Source organism: Pinus tabuliformis, chromosome 7 (genome assembly GCF_031772625.1).
Source record: "Pinus tabuliformis cultivar Carrire ecotype Pingquan chromosome 7, CPIR1, whole genome shotgun sequence".
Lineage (NCBI taxonomy): Eukaryota > Viridiplantae > Streptophyta > Pinopsida > Pinales > Pinaceae > Pinus > Pinus tabuliformis.
In genome coordinates this window covers 104,730,039-104,751,118 of record NC_142293.1, presented here as the reverse complement: position 1 = coordinate 104,751,118, position 21,080 = coordinate 104,730,039, and the positions used below count along the sequence as shown (strand labels likewise).

The 21,080-nt window shown below is 38.8% G+C and overlaps 1 protein-coding gene across 2 annotated transcripts; it reads right to left on the bottom strand.

The window, feature by feature from the left end:
* Positions 1-16,424: 16,424 nt before the first annotated feature.
* Positions 16,425-20,476, bottom strand: LOC149245504 (putative disease resistance protein At5g47280). Of its 2 annotated transcripts, none has more exons than XM_089457782.1 (5): positions 19,679-20,476; positions 19,137-19,546; positions 18,382-18,737; positions 18,071-18,282; positions 16,425-17,811 (listed from the first exon to the last, which is right to left on the bottom strand). In XM_089457782.1, exons 1-5 carry the CDS (start codon positions 20,331-20,333, stop codon positions 16,973-16,975), a joined length of 2,472 nt encoding a protein of 823 aa, XP_089313908.1. In that variant the 5' UTR covers positions 20,334-20,476; the 3' UTR covers positions 16,425-16,972. The 2 variants fall into 2 exon arrangements, with proteins under 2 accessions (XP_089313908.1, XP_089313909.1); XM_089457783.1 differs by having other exon boundaries at positions 18,071-18,279.
* Positions 20,477-21,080: the final 604 nt, after the last annotated feature.

Below are 21,080 nucleotides of genomic sequence, written 5' to 3'. Positions count from 1 at the left end.
AACACATACAGATATTCGATAATAGCAAAGGCAATCAAATAACAATTCATATGAAAAGAATGAATTCAGAAATAGATAATAGTACCATATGAGCTGCTAGTCACTCCCAATATCAATCGCTATTTGAGATTCTTCTTCCAACGCAGAAATACTTTCAAACAAAGACAGTAGTGCACATTTGCGTAAAAGCTTCCTTGTCAAAATTAGAATTACTGGTCCAGTTTTATAAAAGAATATGGCTGAAGTACAGTAGTGCAACTTCAGTCTTAAAGTCAGGTACAAAACTTTACGACCCTTTCTAAAAACATGAAAGGGTCTATAAATACTTAATTAAGCTAACTATCTATGAAACTGAAATCCTATTTAATTGGTATCAATTGATTTTGATCATATTCTTCTCAGCAACCTGGCAGTCGGCAGCATGAATCATCAAGTAGGTTGTTTGCCTTTAAACCTGAGCTGACTTATCGCAAGCATTGGCTCCACTTCGGGCGGTCTGTTGAGGCGAGAGCTAAGCTGGGCGGCATAGGTGGCATCCTGAATATTGGGGATAATATACCCGATTGCAACTGTAAGGCATTTGAGGGCGGCTCTTTGACTGTGTGGTTTTACCAAGAAGAACCAATAGGTGTCCCATGTTAAACTGTTAATTCCAGCAATTAATCTCCCCTTTTCCTCTAGATCTGGATAACATGACTGCTCCAATGTTTTCATCGCTGTCAATTTTCCTAGAGTGCATTGGGAAATCATGTTTGACAAGTAGAGAGTATTATTAACCAATTCAACCAAATTTCTTGTAGTTGATTTGCACCTTGAAATTGCCCTCTCTGCTTTCATTAACTGGGACTGCCATTCTGTAAACAATATATCTTTATGTGACTCTAAAATTCTTGGTAAATTTGCCACTTGTCCCTGATCAGTATCTTGCCAGTCAAGAAATGCAGCTATCGTTTCTTTAGCTTGATCCAATTCCGCTCTAGCCTTTTCTGTTTTTTCACTTATTGATGCCGTCAATTCGCATAGTGGTTCCGCCTGGGCGATTTGTTGACATAGAAGATTGATTTGGGCTATTAATGCCGTATTTATCTGTAGTGCTTCTACTCTGAATTCAGTTATTTGTGGAACGCCCTTTGTCTTCTCAAGCTGTGCTGATAGTTGAGCAATCTGCTCATCTTTTGTTTTCAGCATTTGTTCATTTGCTGCCCTCAGTTGTGCCAAGGCTTCAGACAACTCTTTCTGCTTCTGGATTGCGCTGTGATCAATCCTTTGTTTCTCTGCCTGCAATTGTTGAGTTAATTGATTATTTACTTGCTGTTGTGTCAACAATTGCTGTTCTGCCTGCTCCGCTTTCTGCTGTGCTTCTGTTAGCTGTGCCTGCAATAAAAAGATTTCCTGGTCTTTTGTTTTCAATAAAAGACTCACCTCTGATGCTTTGTCTATTGTTGCTGCCGAATAGGCTCCAGCATATTGTGATAGTTTTGTTAGTTCATCAGAGGGGTCAAATTCCTCCTTCCAAACTACATTGCCTGTGACCATCTATTCTGGGAAAAGGGAAGGTTGATCAGTCCTTCTTCTCTTCCTCTGTCGTTTTACTACAACTTTATGCCTTGGGCTATAGAAGACATCCAAGGGAGGAATCTCTTCTACCTGCAAAATGATTTGATCTGAGGGGTCCTTTGGTATTATTTCTACTTCTTTTGAACTGGGTGGGCCGCTGGTTCCACTTGGAACCTGTTGTGAAGTGGTTTCCTGTGTGTCTGCTGCTTTCGAAGTTTCGGTGTCCTTTGAACATTCCAGACTGCTGATAATAGAATCAAATTGTTGCCATTCCTGGAGCAGTTTCGGATCAATATGAGTATCCACATTTACTTCTATGTTGCTCTACTTCTGCTCTTTAGTTTGGGTCTCCTCCCACACTTTCTCCTGCTCTTTAGTCTGAGTTTCCTCCTATTCTTTCTCTTGTTCTTTTGTTGTAACCGGAGGTTCCTTTGAATGTTGCCGTACAGGCTCGCTTGATGCTGTTGTTGGGGTTGTTGCTAACAGATCTAGAGGCAGAGTTTGCAACCTCTGTTCTCTAAGTCTATTGAATTCAACCAACCCTTCATCCTGATATTTCATTCTGGCTAGTGCCTTAACCTGCAATATTGACTCAGCTGAGGAGAACAGGTCATCGAACATATCTTCTTTATGATCAAACTTTGTCAATTTGGCCTGTTCAAGTGCATTATAGGCGACTTTGTTGGGATCAAATTGCCTATTAGGGAGAGTTGCTAGAGTTAATGATTTTATCTTTGTAGCTTCTTTCTCTGCATGTTTGAAATCATGCAACGTGTAGACACCACATCTCAAAGGAAAAGAGGGCTAGACCTGCTTCTTATTTTTCTTGAGAGTCTGTGTAACTCCCTCGGCAATGATCTGATAAGATATTTCCCTCGCCAGCAGTTTATCAGGTATGTACAAAGGAAGCACATGAGGTTCGGCTTGGCTACTGAAAACTCTTATATAAGTGAACTTTTCCTCCCCGAACCATCTTCCTATTGATATTAAATCAATCCCGGCTTGGTAGGAAATCTTGGGAGCAGGTTTATCAAAAATAGAGTAATGAATGGGTAACATAAAGCCATTGCAGACTTGGTATAAATGGTGCTTATAGGAAGCTTTCCACAATTTCTGATGGTATATGTGAATAGGCATGGGGTCTTGTGATGTCCACCTCCAGCCGAGCACAGGAAATTCAGAATTAAAACACAGGGTATCTAGAATATAGGCACTGTAGTAGAATGGGGGAATTAACCTTTCAGTAACACGGGTCTTATTTCTAAAATGAAGAACACCTGTTGCTAGTTTATCTGACAGTATAGTTGCCCAATCCATTATTTCACTGTTACACGCCGCCTCCATCAAGGGAACCATTTCTATAGTGAAATTAGCAGAATCATGCAACCCCCACAATCTACACATCATTATCCCAACATAAAAATAAGGAGAACATAGGGAATCAACAGAATACTTACCGGAAGATTCATGCTTGTGTTTTGCCGGATTTTGTCTCCAATCCCAGATGGGTTCGGATTCAATTTCGTTTTCTTTTCGGAATTTCTCCAAAAACGCCTTGTTGTACTTCTTCTCTGGCTCAGGCAAATGATACATTTGCCTTAAATCATCAGCCTTGAATGAACCGAAGATTCTCCCATCTCTGGTGCAGAAAGTTCTATCTGTGATTGGGATTTCCTCAATTTCCCACCTCACTACATCTGTATATGGGAGAATTTGTTCCCGAGCTGCTATCCGATGAAGGAAGGAGTCGGCTAAGTCCTTTAAAGTACCATCAGATTTCCGAGTCGCATCTGCAGTAGCTTGTACTGTTGTCACTTCAGGTTCTTCGGCCTCAATCAAATTATAGGTACTTTGCCAAGTAGTTTTACCGAGACCAGAACATGTAGTATCAGATATCAATCCTTTCTTTTTATTTGTTGGATCAACGACGGCTTGTCCTGTGGCTGGCACAGCGAAAGTGACTGTGGTTTTCTTAGACTTCTTCCCCATTCTGCTTGAGTTTTCTGCTTCGGAATAACTCTGCACAGGAGTGAAAATAAGTGTAACACAGAGAATTGGTAGTGAAAACCAAATATGAGCGAGATACGTTGATCAATGCGTGATGAGGGATTAACTTTAAAGTGGTCACGGATACAGTCTATGAGAAGATTTTAGGACTTACTATTACATTAAATGGCCGTTAAAACCTGCCAATCCTTTAAATGCCCATCATATCATTAATCGGCCGAATGATTCGTTTAAGCGTGCCTTGGATGTTTTGGCGGTTGAGCGCAGGTAAATCACTGTTCGACAGATAAGGCTTTTAATATGAATTGATCGTAATATCCCTCTATTTTAACGGCTTTTTTGAAGTCTGCGCTTCTGGCTTTATCGCAATCGGGCGTCGGGGAAAACTTAAATCCTTATATTGACACCTTTTGAAATCCCCGATCGCCGATAGCGATATCGCATCACATCGGGAGTATGGGCACTTTAAGAAAGCATGGATAGTGTATCGCCGATCGCCGATAGCGATATCGCATCGCATCGGGTGTAGTACCTGGGGTGCTTTAAAAACATGCATAGTATATCGCCGATCGCCGATAGCGATATCGCATCGCATCGGAGCGAAAGGAACTTTTATCGCATCGGAGAAAACCAATGGGCCTTTAAAGTATGCCTCCTATGTTATTGCGATATGCGATCTTGCGATCGCTTTATCGCAATGATAAAGGATTGCTTATTTATATTATAAGACCAAAATTGGTTTGTCCAAAAGGTTTTTTTATAATGTCTTCATTTTGTTTTCGGACCTTTTTGAATAATACAACGTTGATACCAATCAAAACTAAAAGGGACCCATTTCATATGATAGCTTTTATATGTAAATAACCATGATATGAAATGGGGGGTTGTTGTAGAGCACAACATATTCATATATATATATACATACATACATACATATATATATATATATATATATATATATATATATATATATATATATATATATATATCGCATCACAAGGGCACATAGCAAGCTTGAAGCACAAGCGACATGTGATTGCAATATGCGATTGCCGTGATATCGCATCGCAACGTTCCATTGAACGTTTAATGGACCTCGGGCCATTTACATATGCGACATGCGACGTGGGCGATATGCGATTGCGATCGACAATATGTTATCGCATCATAGTGTGCCATGGGAGATGGCCATGACTTGTATCCAATGCGAAAAGCGATTGCGATATGCGATGGGGATGCGCAAACCCGAAAGGATTTATGAATGCAGTTAAATGCCATTTGAGATCTGGTCTTGAGCGTTTCGGGCGGATTTCTTTGTATTTCCCATATATTCCGTTATTTGGGGTTTTGTTCGGCTTTGGCTGTGGGCCAAAGCGACTTGCGATAGTGATTATGGACAGAACCCATAAGATTATGGATGCGATTTCATAAAATTTGAAGTCCAGTTAAATGGCCAAAGATGTGTTTTTCATGAGTTTCTCTGTGTATTGCATTATGTGTCCATTTCTGCAGAGGAAGGAAAAACAACCAGTTTTCCTATACGTCAGTCCCTTTTCATTGGAAACCGCCATCACACCTATGCGTTATGAAGCTTAGAAAGCCACAGAGGCAAAAGAGAATGATTATGCGTAGAGAAAATGGCTGTGGTAGCCACAGAGCCAGAAGATTGCCTCAAAGAAGCCAGAGAGCTCAATTGATGAGAAGGGAGAGAGTAGGCTGAGTGAATAGTGAGCAAGAGATGAGCGCGTAGAGAGTCTTTGGAGTCACTCGGAGGTTGAGTAAAAATCTAGAGAGCTCAATTGACAGCAACATATTGTTGCTGAAAGTTGCTAAAGTTGCTTGGAGGTAGAACAACTCACAGAGGCATGTAGAGGCCAAGAGAAAGAGCTCAAAGAAGCCAGAGCAGAGAGCCACAAGCCACGGCTAGAGCCAAAGAGCTAGAGCAAGAGCCAGAGTGAGAGTCGAGAGCCAGAACCAGAGCCAGAGCCAAAGAGCCAGAGCCAGAGTCAGAGTCGAGAGCTTCAGAGCCAGGGATGATATGGCAAAGTAAGCCCATCGTGTCCTACGTAAACTGATGGAGTTGAGTCAAAGACTTGTAAAAGAACTGCTGCCATAATACCAAAGAGCCTAGTTGAGTTGACTAGAGCTCACAGAGATGTAGCCCAAGAGTTGTGGGTGAACTCCTAATTAATTTGTTGTCTTATGTGTTTGTTTTTACTTGCTGCACTATTTACTGTTCTTTGTATTTAAAATATTATCATAAGCAACATTAATTACAACACTTAACAGTAAAAAATAAACAAGCATACACCTATTTCAAGCACATTTTAATTCCACATTGGTTAATCAATAAGACTCGGGAAAATTGAAAGCTTTGAAAGTGGGAGAGGTTTTTGTAAGTTAGACAAGAAGCCTAAGTGCCCCATTTTCAGATCAGGTGGTATTGGAGCCTAAGTTTGATTAACCCCACCTTCAAGGAAGGTTATATCAGAATATTTGATTGACAAAGCAAAGACTGCTTGTCTGAAAGGTGTTTGAATAGCAAGATGCTGATTGTGTGTTTGTTTTGTAGCCCGACTATTTTGTGAGTTTGCAGAGGTAAAGGGAAAGTTGTTGCTAGCTCAGTCCAGGAAGGACAAATAGGAAGAAGGGCTAAAGGCATTCTTCTATCCCAAGGACCTCAAGGCAGTCCTTAAAGCACAAGAGGTTTGTTGCAAGAGGTTGCTGAAATAAGCTCTTTACTTATATTGTTGAAGTTTTTTTTGTTCATTGGCATAATGACAACTTCTTCAAGTGTATACTCGAATTCTTCCTTCTTCATCACAAGACTCTTTGATGGAGACTTTAAGCAGGAATTGTCCACCATGATGGATATGGTGAGAGAAATGTTTGAGGATGGAAGGAAGAGCAACATGCTTAGAAAGCAATTGAATTCCATGAAGGAAGAGAAGTAGTTTCTTGCTGAAAGACTATAGGAAATGGAGAGGCAACTTCATATCACAAATATGAACCTGAAAAGGATGCATGAGTTGGATACATGGCTCTTTGTTTCCCAAGAAGCCTTAGTCCAGTATCATCTTGAAGAAGAGGTAAACCATTTCAGTTTTTCTTCAAATTCCACTAAGGATGCTTATATTGGTTCTTTTGAAAAACATACTAAAGCCATAGGTTCCAAGCTAATGTCCAAGATGGTCTATGAAGGAAAGGGATTGGGTAGGCATGCACAAGGTATTGTTGAACCAATAATGGTTGAGGAAATGCATAAGTATTTGGGTCTTGGCTATGGATATTCTTCTAGAGATAATTTCAAATCTTCCATGAAGGCCATTGAAACAATCCCAAGAAGAAGTTTTAGTTTATTTCCTCTACCTCAAAAGCGTGAAGGTTGTATTCAAGAGGAATGCAATGGCTTGAAACATCATTTGCAGGATGTAGGTGTTCAGAAGCACGCACTTAAACCAGAGAGTTGGGGAGACTCTGATAGCCTTGAAGAGATTGATGGTGTTCCAACGAGAGCTACCTCTTCACTCAATTCACCTCCTCATGGAGGCAATAAAGGTGAAAGAGGCAGGTATAAATCTGGTTCTAAACATTTTCCTTTTGATGGTGCAAAGCATGATAAATTTCCACATATGTATGGGAAAAGAATTGCATGTTCCTTTTATGGTTTGGATAACCATGATGTTTCTATATGTTGGAAGAAAATGGCCACATACAGGAAGCAGAAGAAGGAAAAGAAGCAAGAAGCCAAAGGTCCATTGGACAAGGCAAATCATGCTGTCAAGAGGATGCACATGCAGTGCACTTATTGCCATAAGCAAGGGTATCTTGCTGCAAAATGTTGGACTTTGAATCTAGCAATTCTTCCACAAAAGTTGATGAAAGTGGAAAGAGAAGATGCCAGGCATGGAAAGGAAGATTCCATGAGTGATGTGTCTCAAAATGATTCACATGTTGATGTTGATGTGCAGACAAAGGTAGTACCTTTGAAAGGGATTGGTAAGAAACGGTTAGAGTTCCTATCCGATTGAGATTGCATGCCTATTGATGTATCTACATTATATTTCATTTCAGCTTTTAAAGTACAGTGTGCTTAAGTGAAAGTTGAAGGATTAAATGCATGCATGAGAATGAGATGCATGAACACAAGGATGTCAATGATTTCCTTGTTTTTGAACATGTATGTGTAATTAACTTGCAGGGTTGATTTCTTTGACATGTATGTGATGCCATGTTAACTTGGAAGAAGTTAACTTGGTCTCTAAATGGAGATAATGATGAAGTGTTTCATCTTTTGAAAAAGAGTCCTAATGGTCCTTTTCTACATGCTTAACATGAAGGATCATTTGTTTAAAGGCATGTTTTGTGGGCTTGTTGTCTAGTCCATCATTTGTATGCAGATATAAGACATGGCGGTGTTCACAAGATGTGAAATCTGTTTCTTTTGCTGAAGTAGGATTTGGTCCATCCAGTTGTTGTCTGTATGCCTGTTGTTGTTAACAATTATTATTGGCAACCTTTCAAATAGGTACAAATGAAAATCTTGTGGAGCAGATGTACTTCACATTTGTTTGAGCCACCTTGGATCAATGATCAAAGCAAAGAAGTTCATACCACCTTCTATGACCATTTCAGCAGAAGTTCATACCACCTTCTATGACCATTTCATCAGAAGTTCTGCAGGCAGGAAAGGAGGAAGACAGTTCTTCCCATGGAGACCAGCCCATCCAAGCAGGGAAGTGGTTGGAAACTATTGGTTTAGAGGCACTATGCAAAGGCGAGTATAGGGAGGTTGAAAGAAGAGGGTGAGTCACTCTCGTTTACTGTTCAGATCAGTATATCAGTCTTTTGGAGACCAAAATTTCTCTTAGTGGGAAGGCGTGATCCAAAAATGGATCCTGGATAAACCTCTAAGTCTAAAATACTTCATATAAGAGGTAAAAGGTGTCAAATGGCACACATCCTTTGTAAATCAAATCAAAATGAAAGTCACAGGCTGCTCCTAGAAATAGTCTCATTGCAAAGAACCCTTCATTCTGAGTCCAACACAACTTGAATGGGCAAAAACGGACTTCAGACAAAGAAGTTATCGCAGGAAGAAGTTTCTCTTTATCCTTTGAAAAAGGGGCAAATTCCATTAAAAATGGCCTAAAAGGCTATTTGAGGAAATCGCATCACATAGGAGATAAACGCTTTTACAAGCAAACCTTAATAAGGCAGCGGACCAATAGACGGTGCAGAATAGGGGCTTGTTATATATATATATATATATATATATATATATATATATATATATATATATATATATATATATATATATATATATATAGATATATATATATACATATACATATACATATACATATACATATACATATACATATACATATACATATACATATACATATATATAGCACATCGCATCGAATCACAATAATATAAAGGGCAGACAACAAGCCTGAAGCATAGGTGTCATGCTATTGAGATCTCCACTTTATCGCATCAATGAAAAGCTAGTGGAGTGGACTAGACCGTTAGGCCTGAAGCGATTGTGATATTCGATCGCCACAATATCGCATCGCAACATTCCATTGAACATTGAATGGACCCGGGGCTGTTTACATATGTGACATGCGACGTGATCGATATGCGATATGAAATTGCGATTGACGATATGTTATCGCATCGCAGTGTGCCATGGGAGATGACCATGACTCGTATCCAATGTGCAAAGCGATTGCGATATGCGATGGGGATGCGTGAAGCCAAAAGGATTTATTAATGCAGTTAAATGCCATTTGAGATCTGGACTTGAGCATTTCAGGAGGATTTATTTGTATTTTCCATATATTCCATTATTTGGGGTTTTGTTCGGGGTTTGGTCGTGGGCCAAAGCGACTTGAAATAACGATTATGGGCGAACTTGATAAGATGATGGACACGATTTCATAACATTTGAAGTCTAGCTAAACGGCCAAAGATGTGTTTTTCACGAGTTTCTCTGTGTATTTCATTATGTGTCCATTTCTATAGAGGAAGGCAAAATGACCAGTTTTCCCGTACGCCGGTCCCTTTTCATTGGAAACTGCCATCTCACTTGTGCGTTATGAAGCTCAAAAAGCCACAGAGGCGAAAGTGAATGATTATGCGTAGAGAAAATGACTGTGGTAGCTGCAGAGCCTGAAGACTTCCTCAAAGAAGCCAGAGAGCTCAATTGATGGGCAGGGAGAGAGCAAGTAGAGCAAACAACGAGCAAGAGTTGAGCACGTAAAGAGTCTTTGGAGTCACTTGGACATCGAAAGAATAGCCAGAGAGCTCAATTGACAGCAACGTATTGTTGCTGAAGGTTGTTGGTGTTGCTTGGAGGTCGAGTGAATCACAGAGGCATGTAGAGGCCGAGAGAAAGAGCTTAGAGAAGCTAGAGCAGAAAGCCACGAGCCATAGCCAAAGCCGAAGAGCCAGAGCGAGAGTCGAGAGCCAGAATCGGAGCCAAAGCCAAAGAGCTAGAGCCAGAGTCAGAGCCGAGAGCCAGAGCCAGAGCCAAGAGCCAGAGCCAGAGCTAGAGCCAGAAGGCAGAGAGCTTCAGAGCCAGGGATGAGATGGCAAAGTAAGCCCATCATGTACTGTGTAAACCGATGGAGTTGAGTCAAAGACTTGTAAAAGAACTGCTGCCATAATCCCAGACAACCTAGTTGAGTTGATTAGAGCTCACAGAGATGTAGCCCAAGAGTTGTGGGTGAACTCCTAATTAATGTTTTGTCTTATGTGTTTGTTTTTACTTGCTGCATTATTTACTGTTCTTTGTATTTAAAATATTAGCATAAGCAACAATAATTACAACACTTAATAGTAAAAAATAAACAAGAATACACCTATTTCAAGCATATTTTAATTCCACATTGGTTAATCAATAAGAATTGGGAAAATTTAAAGCTTTGAAAGTGGGAGAGGTTCTTGCAAGTTAGACAAGAAGCCTAAGTTCCCCATTTTCAGATCATTATGGGCTATAGTGAAAATTCTAAGGGATATAGAATTTATGTGGTTAGTCAAAAGGAAGTTGAGATAAGTCATCATGTCACCTTCAACGAAGATATGTCCCTCAGGAAGATCAACAACCTTCCTATCCTACGGAAGGAAAAAGAAGCTGACACTGGAAATTAGGGTGAAAAGAAGATGAAACGATGCATGATGTTGATGAACCTGGGGATCCTATTGATCCTCCTCCTCATGACCCCTCCTCCTCCAAAAGGAGACCCTCATGGCTTAGGGAGACTCTCGAAGATGCCGAGAGACACATTGCACCAAAGGGGACTTTCCATGAAAGTAAGAAGCCGAACAGGTATCAAGGATATTTGACCACCATGAGCACTATCATTCCAAATGAGCCTTCATCATTCGAAGAAGTTGTGAAGCATCAAGTATGGAGGGATGCTATGAATGAAGAATATGAGTCAATTATGAAGAATGATATCTGGGGTGTGGTCCCTAGACACTAGGACAAATCGGTTGTCACCTCTAAGTGGCTCTACAAAATCAAGCATGGAGCTGATGGAAGTGTAGAAAAGTTCAAGGCTCACTTTGTTGCTCGAGGCTTCTCTCAAAAGGAAGGTGTAGATTATAAGGAAATATTTTCACCTGTTGCCCGATACACCACCATCCGCTCGATCATAGCCCTTTCTTCCTCGTAAGGATAGAACCTACATTAGATGGATGTCAAGACCACTTTCTTTCATGGTTCAATCAATGCGGAAATTTATGTGGAACAACCTCAGGGGTTTGAGGTTCATGATCAGGAATCTCATGTATGCAGGTTGAAGAAATCTCTCTATGGATTGAAGCAAGCACCTCGAACTTGGTATGAGAGGATCAGGAACAATCTGATGAAGCTGGGATTCACTAGAAGTGAAGTCGATCCAAACCTTTAATTTAAGGTTGAAAATGATAAACCTCTCATTTTGGTACTTTGTGTGGACAACCTCTTTCTGACGGGTGTAGAACCTCTCATTCAAAAATGTAAGAGGGATTTGGCTTCTGAATTTGAGATGAAGGACCTAGGACTGATGCACTATTTTCTAGTGTTGGAGGTCTCGCAAAAGCCAGGTGAAATTTTCATCTCTCAAAGGAAAATATGTTGTGAAGATATTGGAAATATTTGGGATGGTGGACTGCAAGCCTCTAACTACTTCGATGGAACTTAACTTTAAGAAGTTATGTGGTAGTGCTGTTGGACCTGAATTTGGAAATGCTTCTGAGTATCGTCAACTCATAGGAGCAATGATGTTCTTGGTGAACTCCCGTCCAGACATATGTTTTGCAGCTGACACATTGAGCCAATATATGGTTAAGCCTCATCATATACATTGGATTGGTGCCAAGAATCTTCTGAGATATCTTCGGGGCACAATCACTCATGGACTGAGATACATTATCAGAGATGTGAGGCTGCATGGTTATTCTAATGTTGATTGGGCTGGAAGTGTGGTGGATCGCAAGAGAACGTATGAATGTTGTTTTTCTTTGGGTTCTGCTTTGGTATCCTGGATGAGCGTGTTATATACCTAGGGGGGATAATATGGGGTACAAAGGGAGGTACCCAAGCGAATAATGTAATAATGGTATGGGCCATAGTAATAAATAAGGTGGTTAACAGAGCAGGAAGCAAAAATCATTTGCCTTGAGCATCGTTGAGGCCGAATACATAGCTGCTAGTATGGCGTCCTGTGAAGTTGTCTAGTTGAGGAAGCTCTTTCATGAGATGTTTGGACATGTCCTAGATACTATTGTGATCCTCTGCAACAACCAGTGTTGGATCTGATTATTAGAGAATCCCATGTTTCATGATCACTCCAAGCATATTAATATCAGGTACCACTTTATCTGAGATATGGTACAACGAGGAGCAATAAGGCTCCATCACAACTGGACTGATGAGCAGGTCGTCGATATTCTAACAAAGCCCCTAGGGAAGGTCAAGTTCTTTGCCTTTCGAGAACGACTTGGAGTCGTTGAGGGACCCACTTATGAGGGTCTTGTATGAGATGGACATTGAGCTTTGGGAGCTCCGAAGGACTTGGGGTACTTCTTGGAGAAATGAGTAACCATAGGGTGAGTGGTTCATCCTTCCCCTAGTGGTTTGTTGTGTACAAGGTGAGTGGTTCAGCCTTCCCTTGCGGTACCCCTTGGCGATGTGTAGGCAGGATGAGTGGTTCATCCTTTTCCTGTTGAGACATCCTACCCATGCAGTCTGCGACTCATGGGAAATACCTCTCATCTATCCAATGAGTAGGGAAATAAGGATAGGGACCATAGTACTACCGATGGATGCATCGTGTACTACCGTGCTTCCTATGCTAGGATGACCGATATTGATCTAGGATCAATTGGAACTGAATTTGGGCAGTAATAGTGGTATGAGACACTCTCTTTTGATTGGAACTAACTTCGGGCTAGTAAGAGTGGTATGACACACTCTCCTTTGATTAGGATTGACTTTGGGTCAGTAGAGAATGGTATGATACATTCTCGATCATTTCTTCTTCTTCATAGTTCAGCAGAGCAGTACATTGATGGAAGAGATAGTACAAATTGGCAGATGGATTAATAGATGGAGTTCTCCCTAGTTGAGAGGGAGTGTTAAAATTGGCATCCAGGGCCAAATCCATACGGATCATCTTATTTATGAAAACTGGTATTTTTCTTAGATTCCTCTCTCCGAGAGGTGTAGGATTTATCTAAATATCATTTGATTCTGACATGTACAAATGAAGTTATGAATTTATTTTGATTATGGTCAAATTGTAAAGGTCAGCCATAAATATTAGGTAAGCTCAGAAGCCCAACAGTCACATCTATTCATCCTCAACGTTACATATAAATAGAAGGTAACTTAGCCTCATTTGGACACACTCTTATTCACACTTCTCTATCTCTCTCCTCATTGATTGGGTACGAATTTCTAGGCCTCTCTCTATCTACACGTCCGAAATTTCGCAAAATTTCGAGAGAGCGAAATTTCAGGAGACTAAATTTCTGGACAATTTGACCAAGCGTTGACCAGCATGTGTTGACTAGCATTGACTATAGCTATGGCTGACCACAGGTGGTTTGTTTGACCAGACTTTGACTAGGCTGAATTTGAATGTTTTGATGGCTATTTTATCTTAATGTTTGGGGGCTGAAGTTGACTGAAGTTGACTTATTTGCTGAGGGTCAAATCTTCCATGTTGACTAACATTGACTTTTCTAGTTAGGGATCTTTTTCTACTGTTGTAAATTATTAGATTTGTAAATTGTACTATCTCTCTCTGCTGAACTATTGATGACTAAAAGAAGATTTGATCAAGGGTTTCCCCACATTGGGGTTTGTCCCTGGATGGTGCCACATCCTATGTCCTCTGTCTTGGCTTGTCTTCTACTGTTTATGTTTATGTTCTATCTGCATTTTACTATCATGTTCATCTGATTGCTAATCTGAATAATGATACTAGGCTAATAAAGAAATTGAAGTAAAATTGCTCTAAAGCATAGAACATACCATTGTTGCTTAAAATTAACAAGAGGGAAACTATTTGGTTTCATCTCCCAATGTCTCTTTCAAAACCATTGTGCTTCCCAACCATGTTGGGGACGACTCTCCACTTAGCTATAGATTTAGCTACACTATGTCTTTCTAAAATTGATCACCCTTGAGCCCTCAATCAACTACATCTACTAATGAATCTCTCATATCCTAAAATTCTTCTAAGAAAAAAATGTCCCACATCCTCCTTCTCATCCATTAAACAAAACAACTTATTCCAAAAATAGAAAAAAGTTCTTCATATAGATAATCTATATCTTATTATACAATTTCTATTTTTTTGTCTTAATTTTTTCTATAATTTATTTTTACTTATTTTATTCATTTACTTTTACTAATTTTGATTTTATTTTATATGAATTTACTTTTGTTTTTTAATTTTTTTAATGAAATATTTTGTTTATTATTATTAATTATTATTTTATTCATTATCATTATTTGATAATACAAAGTATTATAATGTATATCACTTACATAATAAATTGCATCATATTATAAAATATTATGGTAATTAAAATACTCTCCAAAAATATTAAAAAGAGAAATTAAAAAATTATAACTACATTAAAGAAGGCAAGAAAATGCACCAAACAGTTATGGAATAAAAGCTTTGAAGGCTGATGGGCTTTTTGAAAATCTTAATGAGAAAGAAACACTTACCAATTTTGAGAATGAGAAGAAACACTTGGACCAATTTTGAGGAGAAACATAGCTCTTCAAAAGTGTATCTTTGGAATTCTTTCTGCCTTATGTTGTTATTCTTATCACTATAAGTGTGTATTGTTTTATAGATATATTTTCTTAAATGAATAGTATAATTTTTTTTTTTAATTGCTTTGTGGTAAAAGTAAGATTGTGAATAACAATCTAGCTATAGATTTATTTATCTTTATTTTCATTCATGTTTATGGATTTTTTCAATAATTCTATATTTTAGAAATAATAAAGCAGTGTAACTAATTTCATGTTTACTAATTAAAATTTTCTTCTAATAAAAATAGATTAAATAGCATTGTATTATGCATGTAAATTAAAAACATTTAACATTATACAGCTCACAACATTTTTTTTCAATAATTTTATATTTTATAAATAATAAAGCAATCTAACTAATTTCGTATTTACTAATTAAAATTTACTCCTAATAAAAATGGGTTAAATAGGATTGCATTATACATGTTTTTTTAGCAGTACACATCTCACAACATTTTTTCCAATGATTTTATATTTTAGAAATAATAGAGAGTAACTAATTTCATGTTTACTCATTAAAATTTACTCCTAATAAAAATGGGTTAAACCGATTCTGCCGATTCTCATGTATTTTGAACATGTATTTAGATCTTTATATTCCCTTAATATAATCCATGATGATTTTCTCTATGAAAAAAAATAAAAATAGGTTAAACCTGGATTAAATAGCATTTCATTATGCATGTAAATTAAAAACATTTAGCATTATAAATCTCACAACATTTTTAACACTTCATAGTATTAATTGCTTAACCAAAATTTGGATAGTTGTTTCAAATATAATTCAGACTGACATTAAGAAGAACCCCTTATGAGCAGGGCACTTCAACCTCTTTGTAAAAGTGAACACAAGAGTGAAGGAGAGAACAGAACAGGGAGCAGAAAGCCAACGAAGAAAAGAGCAAAGAAAAAAAAGAAACGCATCAAAGAACGAACTTTGCACCAGTAAGACATAGGAAATTCAAGACTTATTGTTTTGTTTTCTTCTTGAATCATTATAAGCCTGATTGACACTACGACCAGAGTTTTAACTGAAATGTTATGTGTTGGTTCTGTAAATATGAAATTCCCGCAATCTTAAATCGCGTGTGAGTGATTCCAATTCTTACCTGTGTGCTCTGTTTGAATTCGGTTTTGACAGCCCTGCTGGCTGTTGTTATTGGTGCATAGCATAACAGGAATGCATTAAATTTGGTATTTTTAACCTTAACCAGGAAATGATTTTTGCAACTGGATAGTAGTGCAACCAGCGTTTTAAAGATTAAATTTTAACTTTCGCTTAAAAGATATATATGATCTCTTAAAATTTCCCAAGAGGCAAACGTTCCTGTTTTATTAAAACAGATAAAACTTGCAGATTAAATGCCCACTCTAAACCGCAGATAACAGGAATACACAAAAACATATATACATATATTTGTAGTGGGGAAGACACCCAATTAGGAACTTATCAAACCTGCAATCAATCTAACCAACACTGTTGCATATCCCAGTGATAGACTCCAAGGAATTTACAGACACCCTTAGAATATGTGGATAACTAGATTTTAGAAATGGTAATAATGGAAATGGGACATGAATAACATGTCTTTTATTATCATAAAATAAAGCAAAACATTACAAAGATCCTTGTTTGGAACAAGGACAACAGAAGTGGCCATTACTTCAAGATATTCATGGAAGAAGAAGAAGGAGGAGGGACTTCACTTACAGACACCCTTAGAAGAAGAAGAAGCATGGACTTCACTTACAGACACCCTTAGAAGAAGAAGAAGCATGGACTTCACTTACAGACACCCTTAGAATATGTGGATAACTAGATTTTAGAGATGGTAATAATGGAAATGGGACATGAATAACATGTCTTTTATTATCATAAAATAAAGCAAAACATTACAAAGATCCTTGTTTGGAACAAGGACAACAGAAGTGGCCATTACTTCAAGATATTAGGAGGAGGAGGAGGGACTTCACTTCAAGATTATTGGAAGAAGAAGAAGAATGGACTTCACTTCAAGATTATTGGAAGAAGAAGAAGAAATTTATGATTTAACTTCTTGCTGTGTAGCTAAGATATCAAGCATCCAGCCAATCCAGACTGAAGTGTGCCTCTACCACTTCAACTCTAAGCTCTGGAATAGCAGAGCTCTTGAAACGCATCCATTGCTGTCCAATCTTCTCATCACAAATAACATGCTTTAGATGTTTCAGCGTTCCAACTGATTTAGGCAGCTTCCTCAATCGGGAGCACTCTCTCATGTCAAGCTCCTCGAGTTTCTTTAGTTGTCCTATCTCTTCGGGAAGTTCTTTTAGGCATTCACATAGCGAAATGTCCAGATATTCCAGCTTCCCAAGTTTTCCAATAGATGCTGGAAGCTCTTTTAAACCTAGACATGCAGATACGCTTAACATTCTTAAAGAGCCAAGCTTCCCCAAGTCATCAGGCAACTTCTGTAGAAGGTGACAGCTAGTGATAGACCACTTCTCAACTGATGACATGTCACAGATACCAGGCGGTAACTCCTCTAAATCACAACAGTGGTCCAAGTTAAAATCTTGCATTATGGGAAGCTTTAGGCTTGACTGGGAGCTGTTGAACCTGGACATATTTCCAAGCCCTTCACATAATCTCAGAGATAGCTTCTCCAAGTTCTGCAAGACTTTACTGTGTTGTTGAAGTGGGGGCACATTCAACTTCTCCAAGTGAATAGTCTTAAGCTGAGTAAGTGAAGATAAGGCTGGTAGACCGTTCACTGTGGCTTTCTTGTACCCATAATTAAACACTATGAGGACTTTCAGTTTCCTCATGGAACTCAAAAATGATGGAACAAAGTATTTGCTCGCAGAAAAGAGTAAAACCAAAGCCTCAGCCTCACCAAAATTCATCTCACACCACTGATCGTCTTCCATTGCACCTGCAGAGATAACCACAGATGCAAAGTTAGATTAGAACATTATAGGTTATTGCACACCCTATGAAATCATTGCATATCTTTTCTAAGAACTTTTGAATCAATGATCAACACCTAGATATCATTACATATCTTTTCTTGCAGATCACAGAGTGAAACGCCTATTTGGTGTAGGATAAGGTTGGCATGTGACAATTTTTTTGACTCCCATGTTTATGAAAAAATTATGTATACTTCAAACAAAGCTGTTAAAATCACCCACCTGTGTGAATGGAAACAACTTGAGCATCAAACGCTTGATCCTTGAGCAGTTCCCATTTTGCTGGCAAACTGTCCTCCTTTTTGGGCATAAGCAACCTCTTCCTGCGAGCTATGCTGCCTCGGGATGCCAAATATAGGGCCAAATCCCGCATTACATCATGTTGAGAAAAGTACAGCTCAGAGGCACTGCCATAATTGATTGCTTGGCTCCTACTACATCCAATTACCAAGACAACAACACAATGTTTAAGACAGAGGAAGCCAAGATTAAATGAGCTTGAGCACACAACAATTAGAAATTAAGGCACTTACCTGAGATTGCTTGTTAAATTCAACAGATTTCTGCTTGCAAGCTCTAACAAGATGACAAAAGCATCTTGCCACTCCATCTTTCGCACATAAACCCAAATATCCAATAATGCATCCACTGATACTTTTCTATCCTCCGGAAATGACCCCAAGTCTAAGAAGCACTCCCGTGCTTCCTCGTCCAGGGCATCAATACTGGTCTCCAAGCATCTAAGAAGCCCTTCTTTGTGATAATCTGATATCGATTCCCCATTTAAGAGCTTGTTCTTGGCAGCCTCCCAGGCTGGATGAGGCTGAGCATACAAAGAGCTTCCGATCACCTTCAGAGCAAGTGGCAGGCCTTTACATTCCGCTTGCACCTGTGATTCATACACCAGCAACACTAATTGAAAATTCTATAGGTGGAAACCAATCAAATACCGAAAACAAAAGTTGTTGAAAGCATGAATATTTTGCCTCATAAGCTTAAAGTTTATTCACAGGTTTTTGTTAGATTGTTTATGAAGATGAATATACAATTAAGTCTATGACTAGAATCTTGTTCACTGGATTACCGATACCATTGTTAATGGCAGAGTAACTATTAATATGGAATTATGTGAAACTATAACGATATCTTGATATGATATGCCACTGTAGTAATTGCTTGTAATTAGGGACATTTAGGAGAACACTGTCTCACAATCATTAAATTGAACCAAACTTAGTAAAACAATATATTGCATAAAAATAGCATTCCAGTACTGTAAGAGACATACCTGCTTGACTAGCTGCTCGTCCGCATTACTTGGAATTGATTTCTGTCCAAAAGCCCAAAAGCAGAAAAGAGGCAGAGCATCAGCATCATCCAGCAATGGCAATTCATAAAGCCTGGTAGAGGTTGTTGTGCGGATGATAGAACGATCTCGTGTTGTGACAAGGGTTTTATAACCTTCACCTTCAAATAACAATTTCTCTAAAATTGCCTTAGACCAGACATCATCTAACACCACAAGAGTTCGCTTGCCTCGCCTGAGCAGCTGCTGCTGCATCTGTCTATGTGCATCCTCGATATTCTGAAAATCAGGTTTCTTCCTCCGAACAATCTTCTCCCACATTGTCTCTAGAATTTCCTTCAGGTTCGGGGATTGTGAGACCGTGATGAAAATGATATTGTTTTGAAAAGCACCTGCCATACATAAAAGATCAATTTGTTAGGATGGAAATTCCATAAATTGAACAGAAATATAAATTTATTAAATGGAAAAAGATAGCCTTTTAGGAAATGAAAATGGTTTGAATAATTAAAATCCTCAATTACCTTTAATTTCTTGATCGTTGCAGAGGGACAATGCCATAGTTGTTTTGCCAACGCCCCCCATACCTTGCACCGCTACTACGGACACCTCTCTCTGGAGTAGAATCTTCTTAACATTAACAATATTTTTCTCCAGTCCCACTACAAAATCAGATTTCACTGAGCCGCTACAATTAGAATTAGAAGCTTCGTCAAAAGCTCCATCAAACATACCATGTGGACCCATTTGTTGTAACATCGTGGCATTCTCATCGGGATCATTGGTGAGCCTGGGCACGATTGTTTCATTCACGTTTCTCTCATCCACTGCCTCCAACTCGTACAGATGGCGAAGACTCTTGAACTCCGAGATGATATTGGCCAACTCAAGAGATAATTGGTCAGGTATCTGGTATTGAACGAAGTCACGGATTTCCTTTTCCAGCTGGTGGATTTCAGAAGCATGTCTGAGGCTCTGGAAAGTATTAAGAGGGCTGGTTTTCTCGCACATTTTCACCAATTGAACGCCTCTATTGAGGATGCTCAGGGACTTCTCGTAGAGGGGATTCGGTTCATTATTTTGTATGTTCAGCGAACGGAGGTGCCCAACCGTTTGAATAAGGCCTGCCAGCAGCGATTCTAATGTACGGCATAGCCCCTTGTAATTTAATGTCATCATCCTGTAAGGGGTGTCGTCTCGTTCAATGGAGATTGGGAGGGTAAACGTTCTTAAGAAAATAGAATTACAAAACAAAAGAATATCTCCGATATATGGGTATCTATGGTGTATGGAAATGGCCTTTTTGTGGTGATGTTTAGAGGTTCGAGAATTTATAACATGGAGCACATTACCTTTTGGAATGCCTTATAAATGAAAAAAACCGAGTGCGTGGCCGGCAAGTCAACCGACACGTTTGCAGGTAAGCAATGACTTAACTCAATAACGACCCCGAGGTTGCCCAGAGAACGCCATCTATGACTTGGTTGGTTTTAAATTCAAACTGCTCACGAGATGATTCCACACGGCTAATGAGGCCATTTTCAGGATAGATTATTATTTTTTTATTTTGTTTAAATTTATTATAAAATTTTAGTTTACCATGTTTCAGACGTTTATTATTTCAAAAGTTTAAATATTAATTTATTTTTTTATGTGTAATTTAAATAATAAAAAATCCCAATCTTACCCTGCAAAAGAAACCTATTAAGAAATAATGCTGCGCCACTTTCATGCTGTGTTGCGTAATGATGGCCCTTCTGGGTTATTCTGGAACATGATTCGGTCACAGTGATTGGTTGGCGATTGAACAATGAATTCGTCTATTTGCTTCTTGCAAGTCTCTTAATCGTTTCCGTCACCCGGATTTGTTGAACAATGAATTTTCTACAACCCTCTTGATCGTTCTCCGCCGTCCCAGAGGCTGGT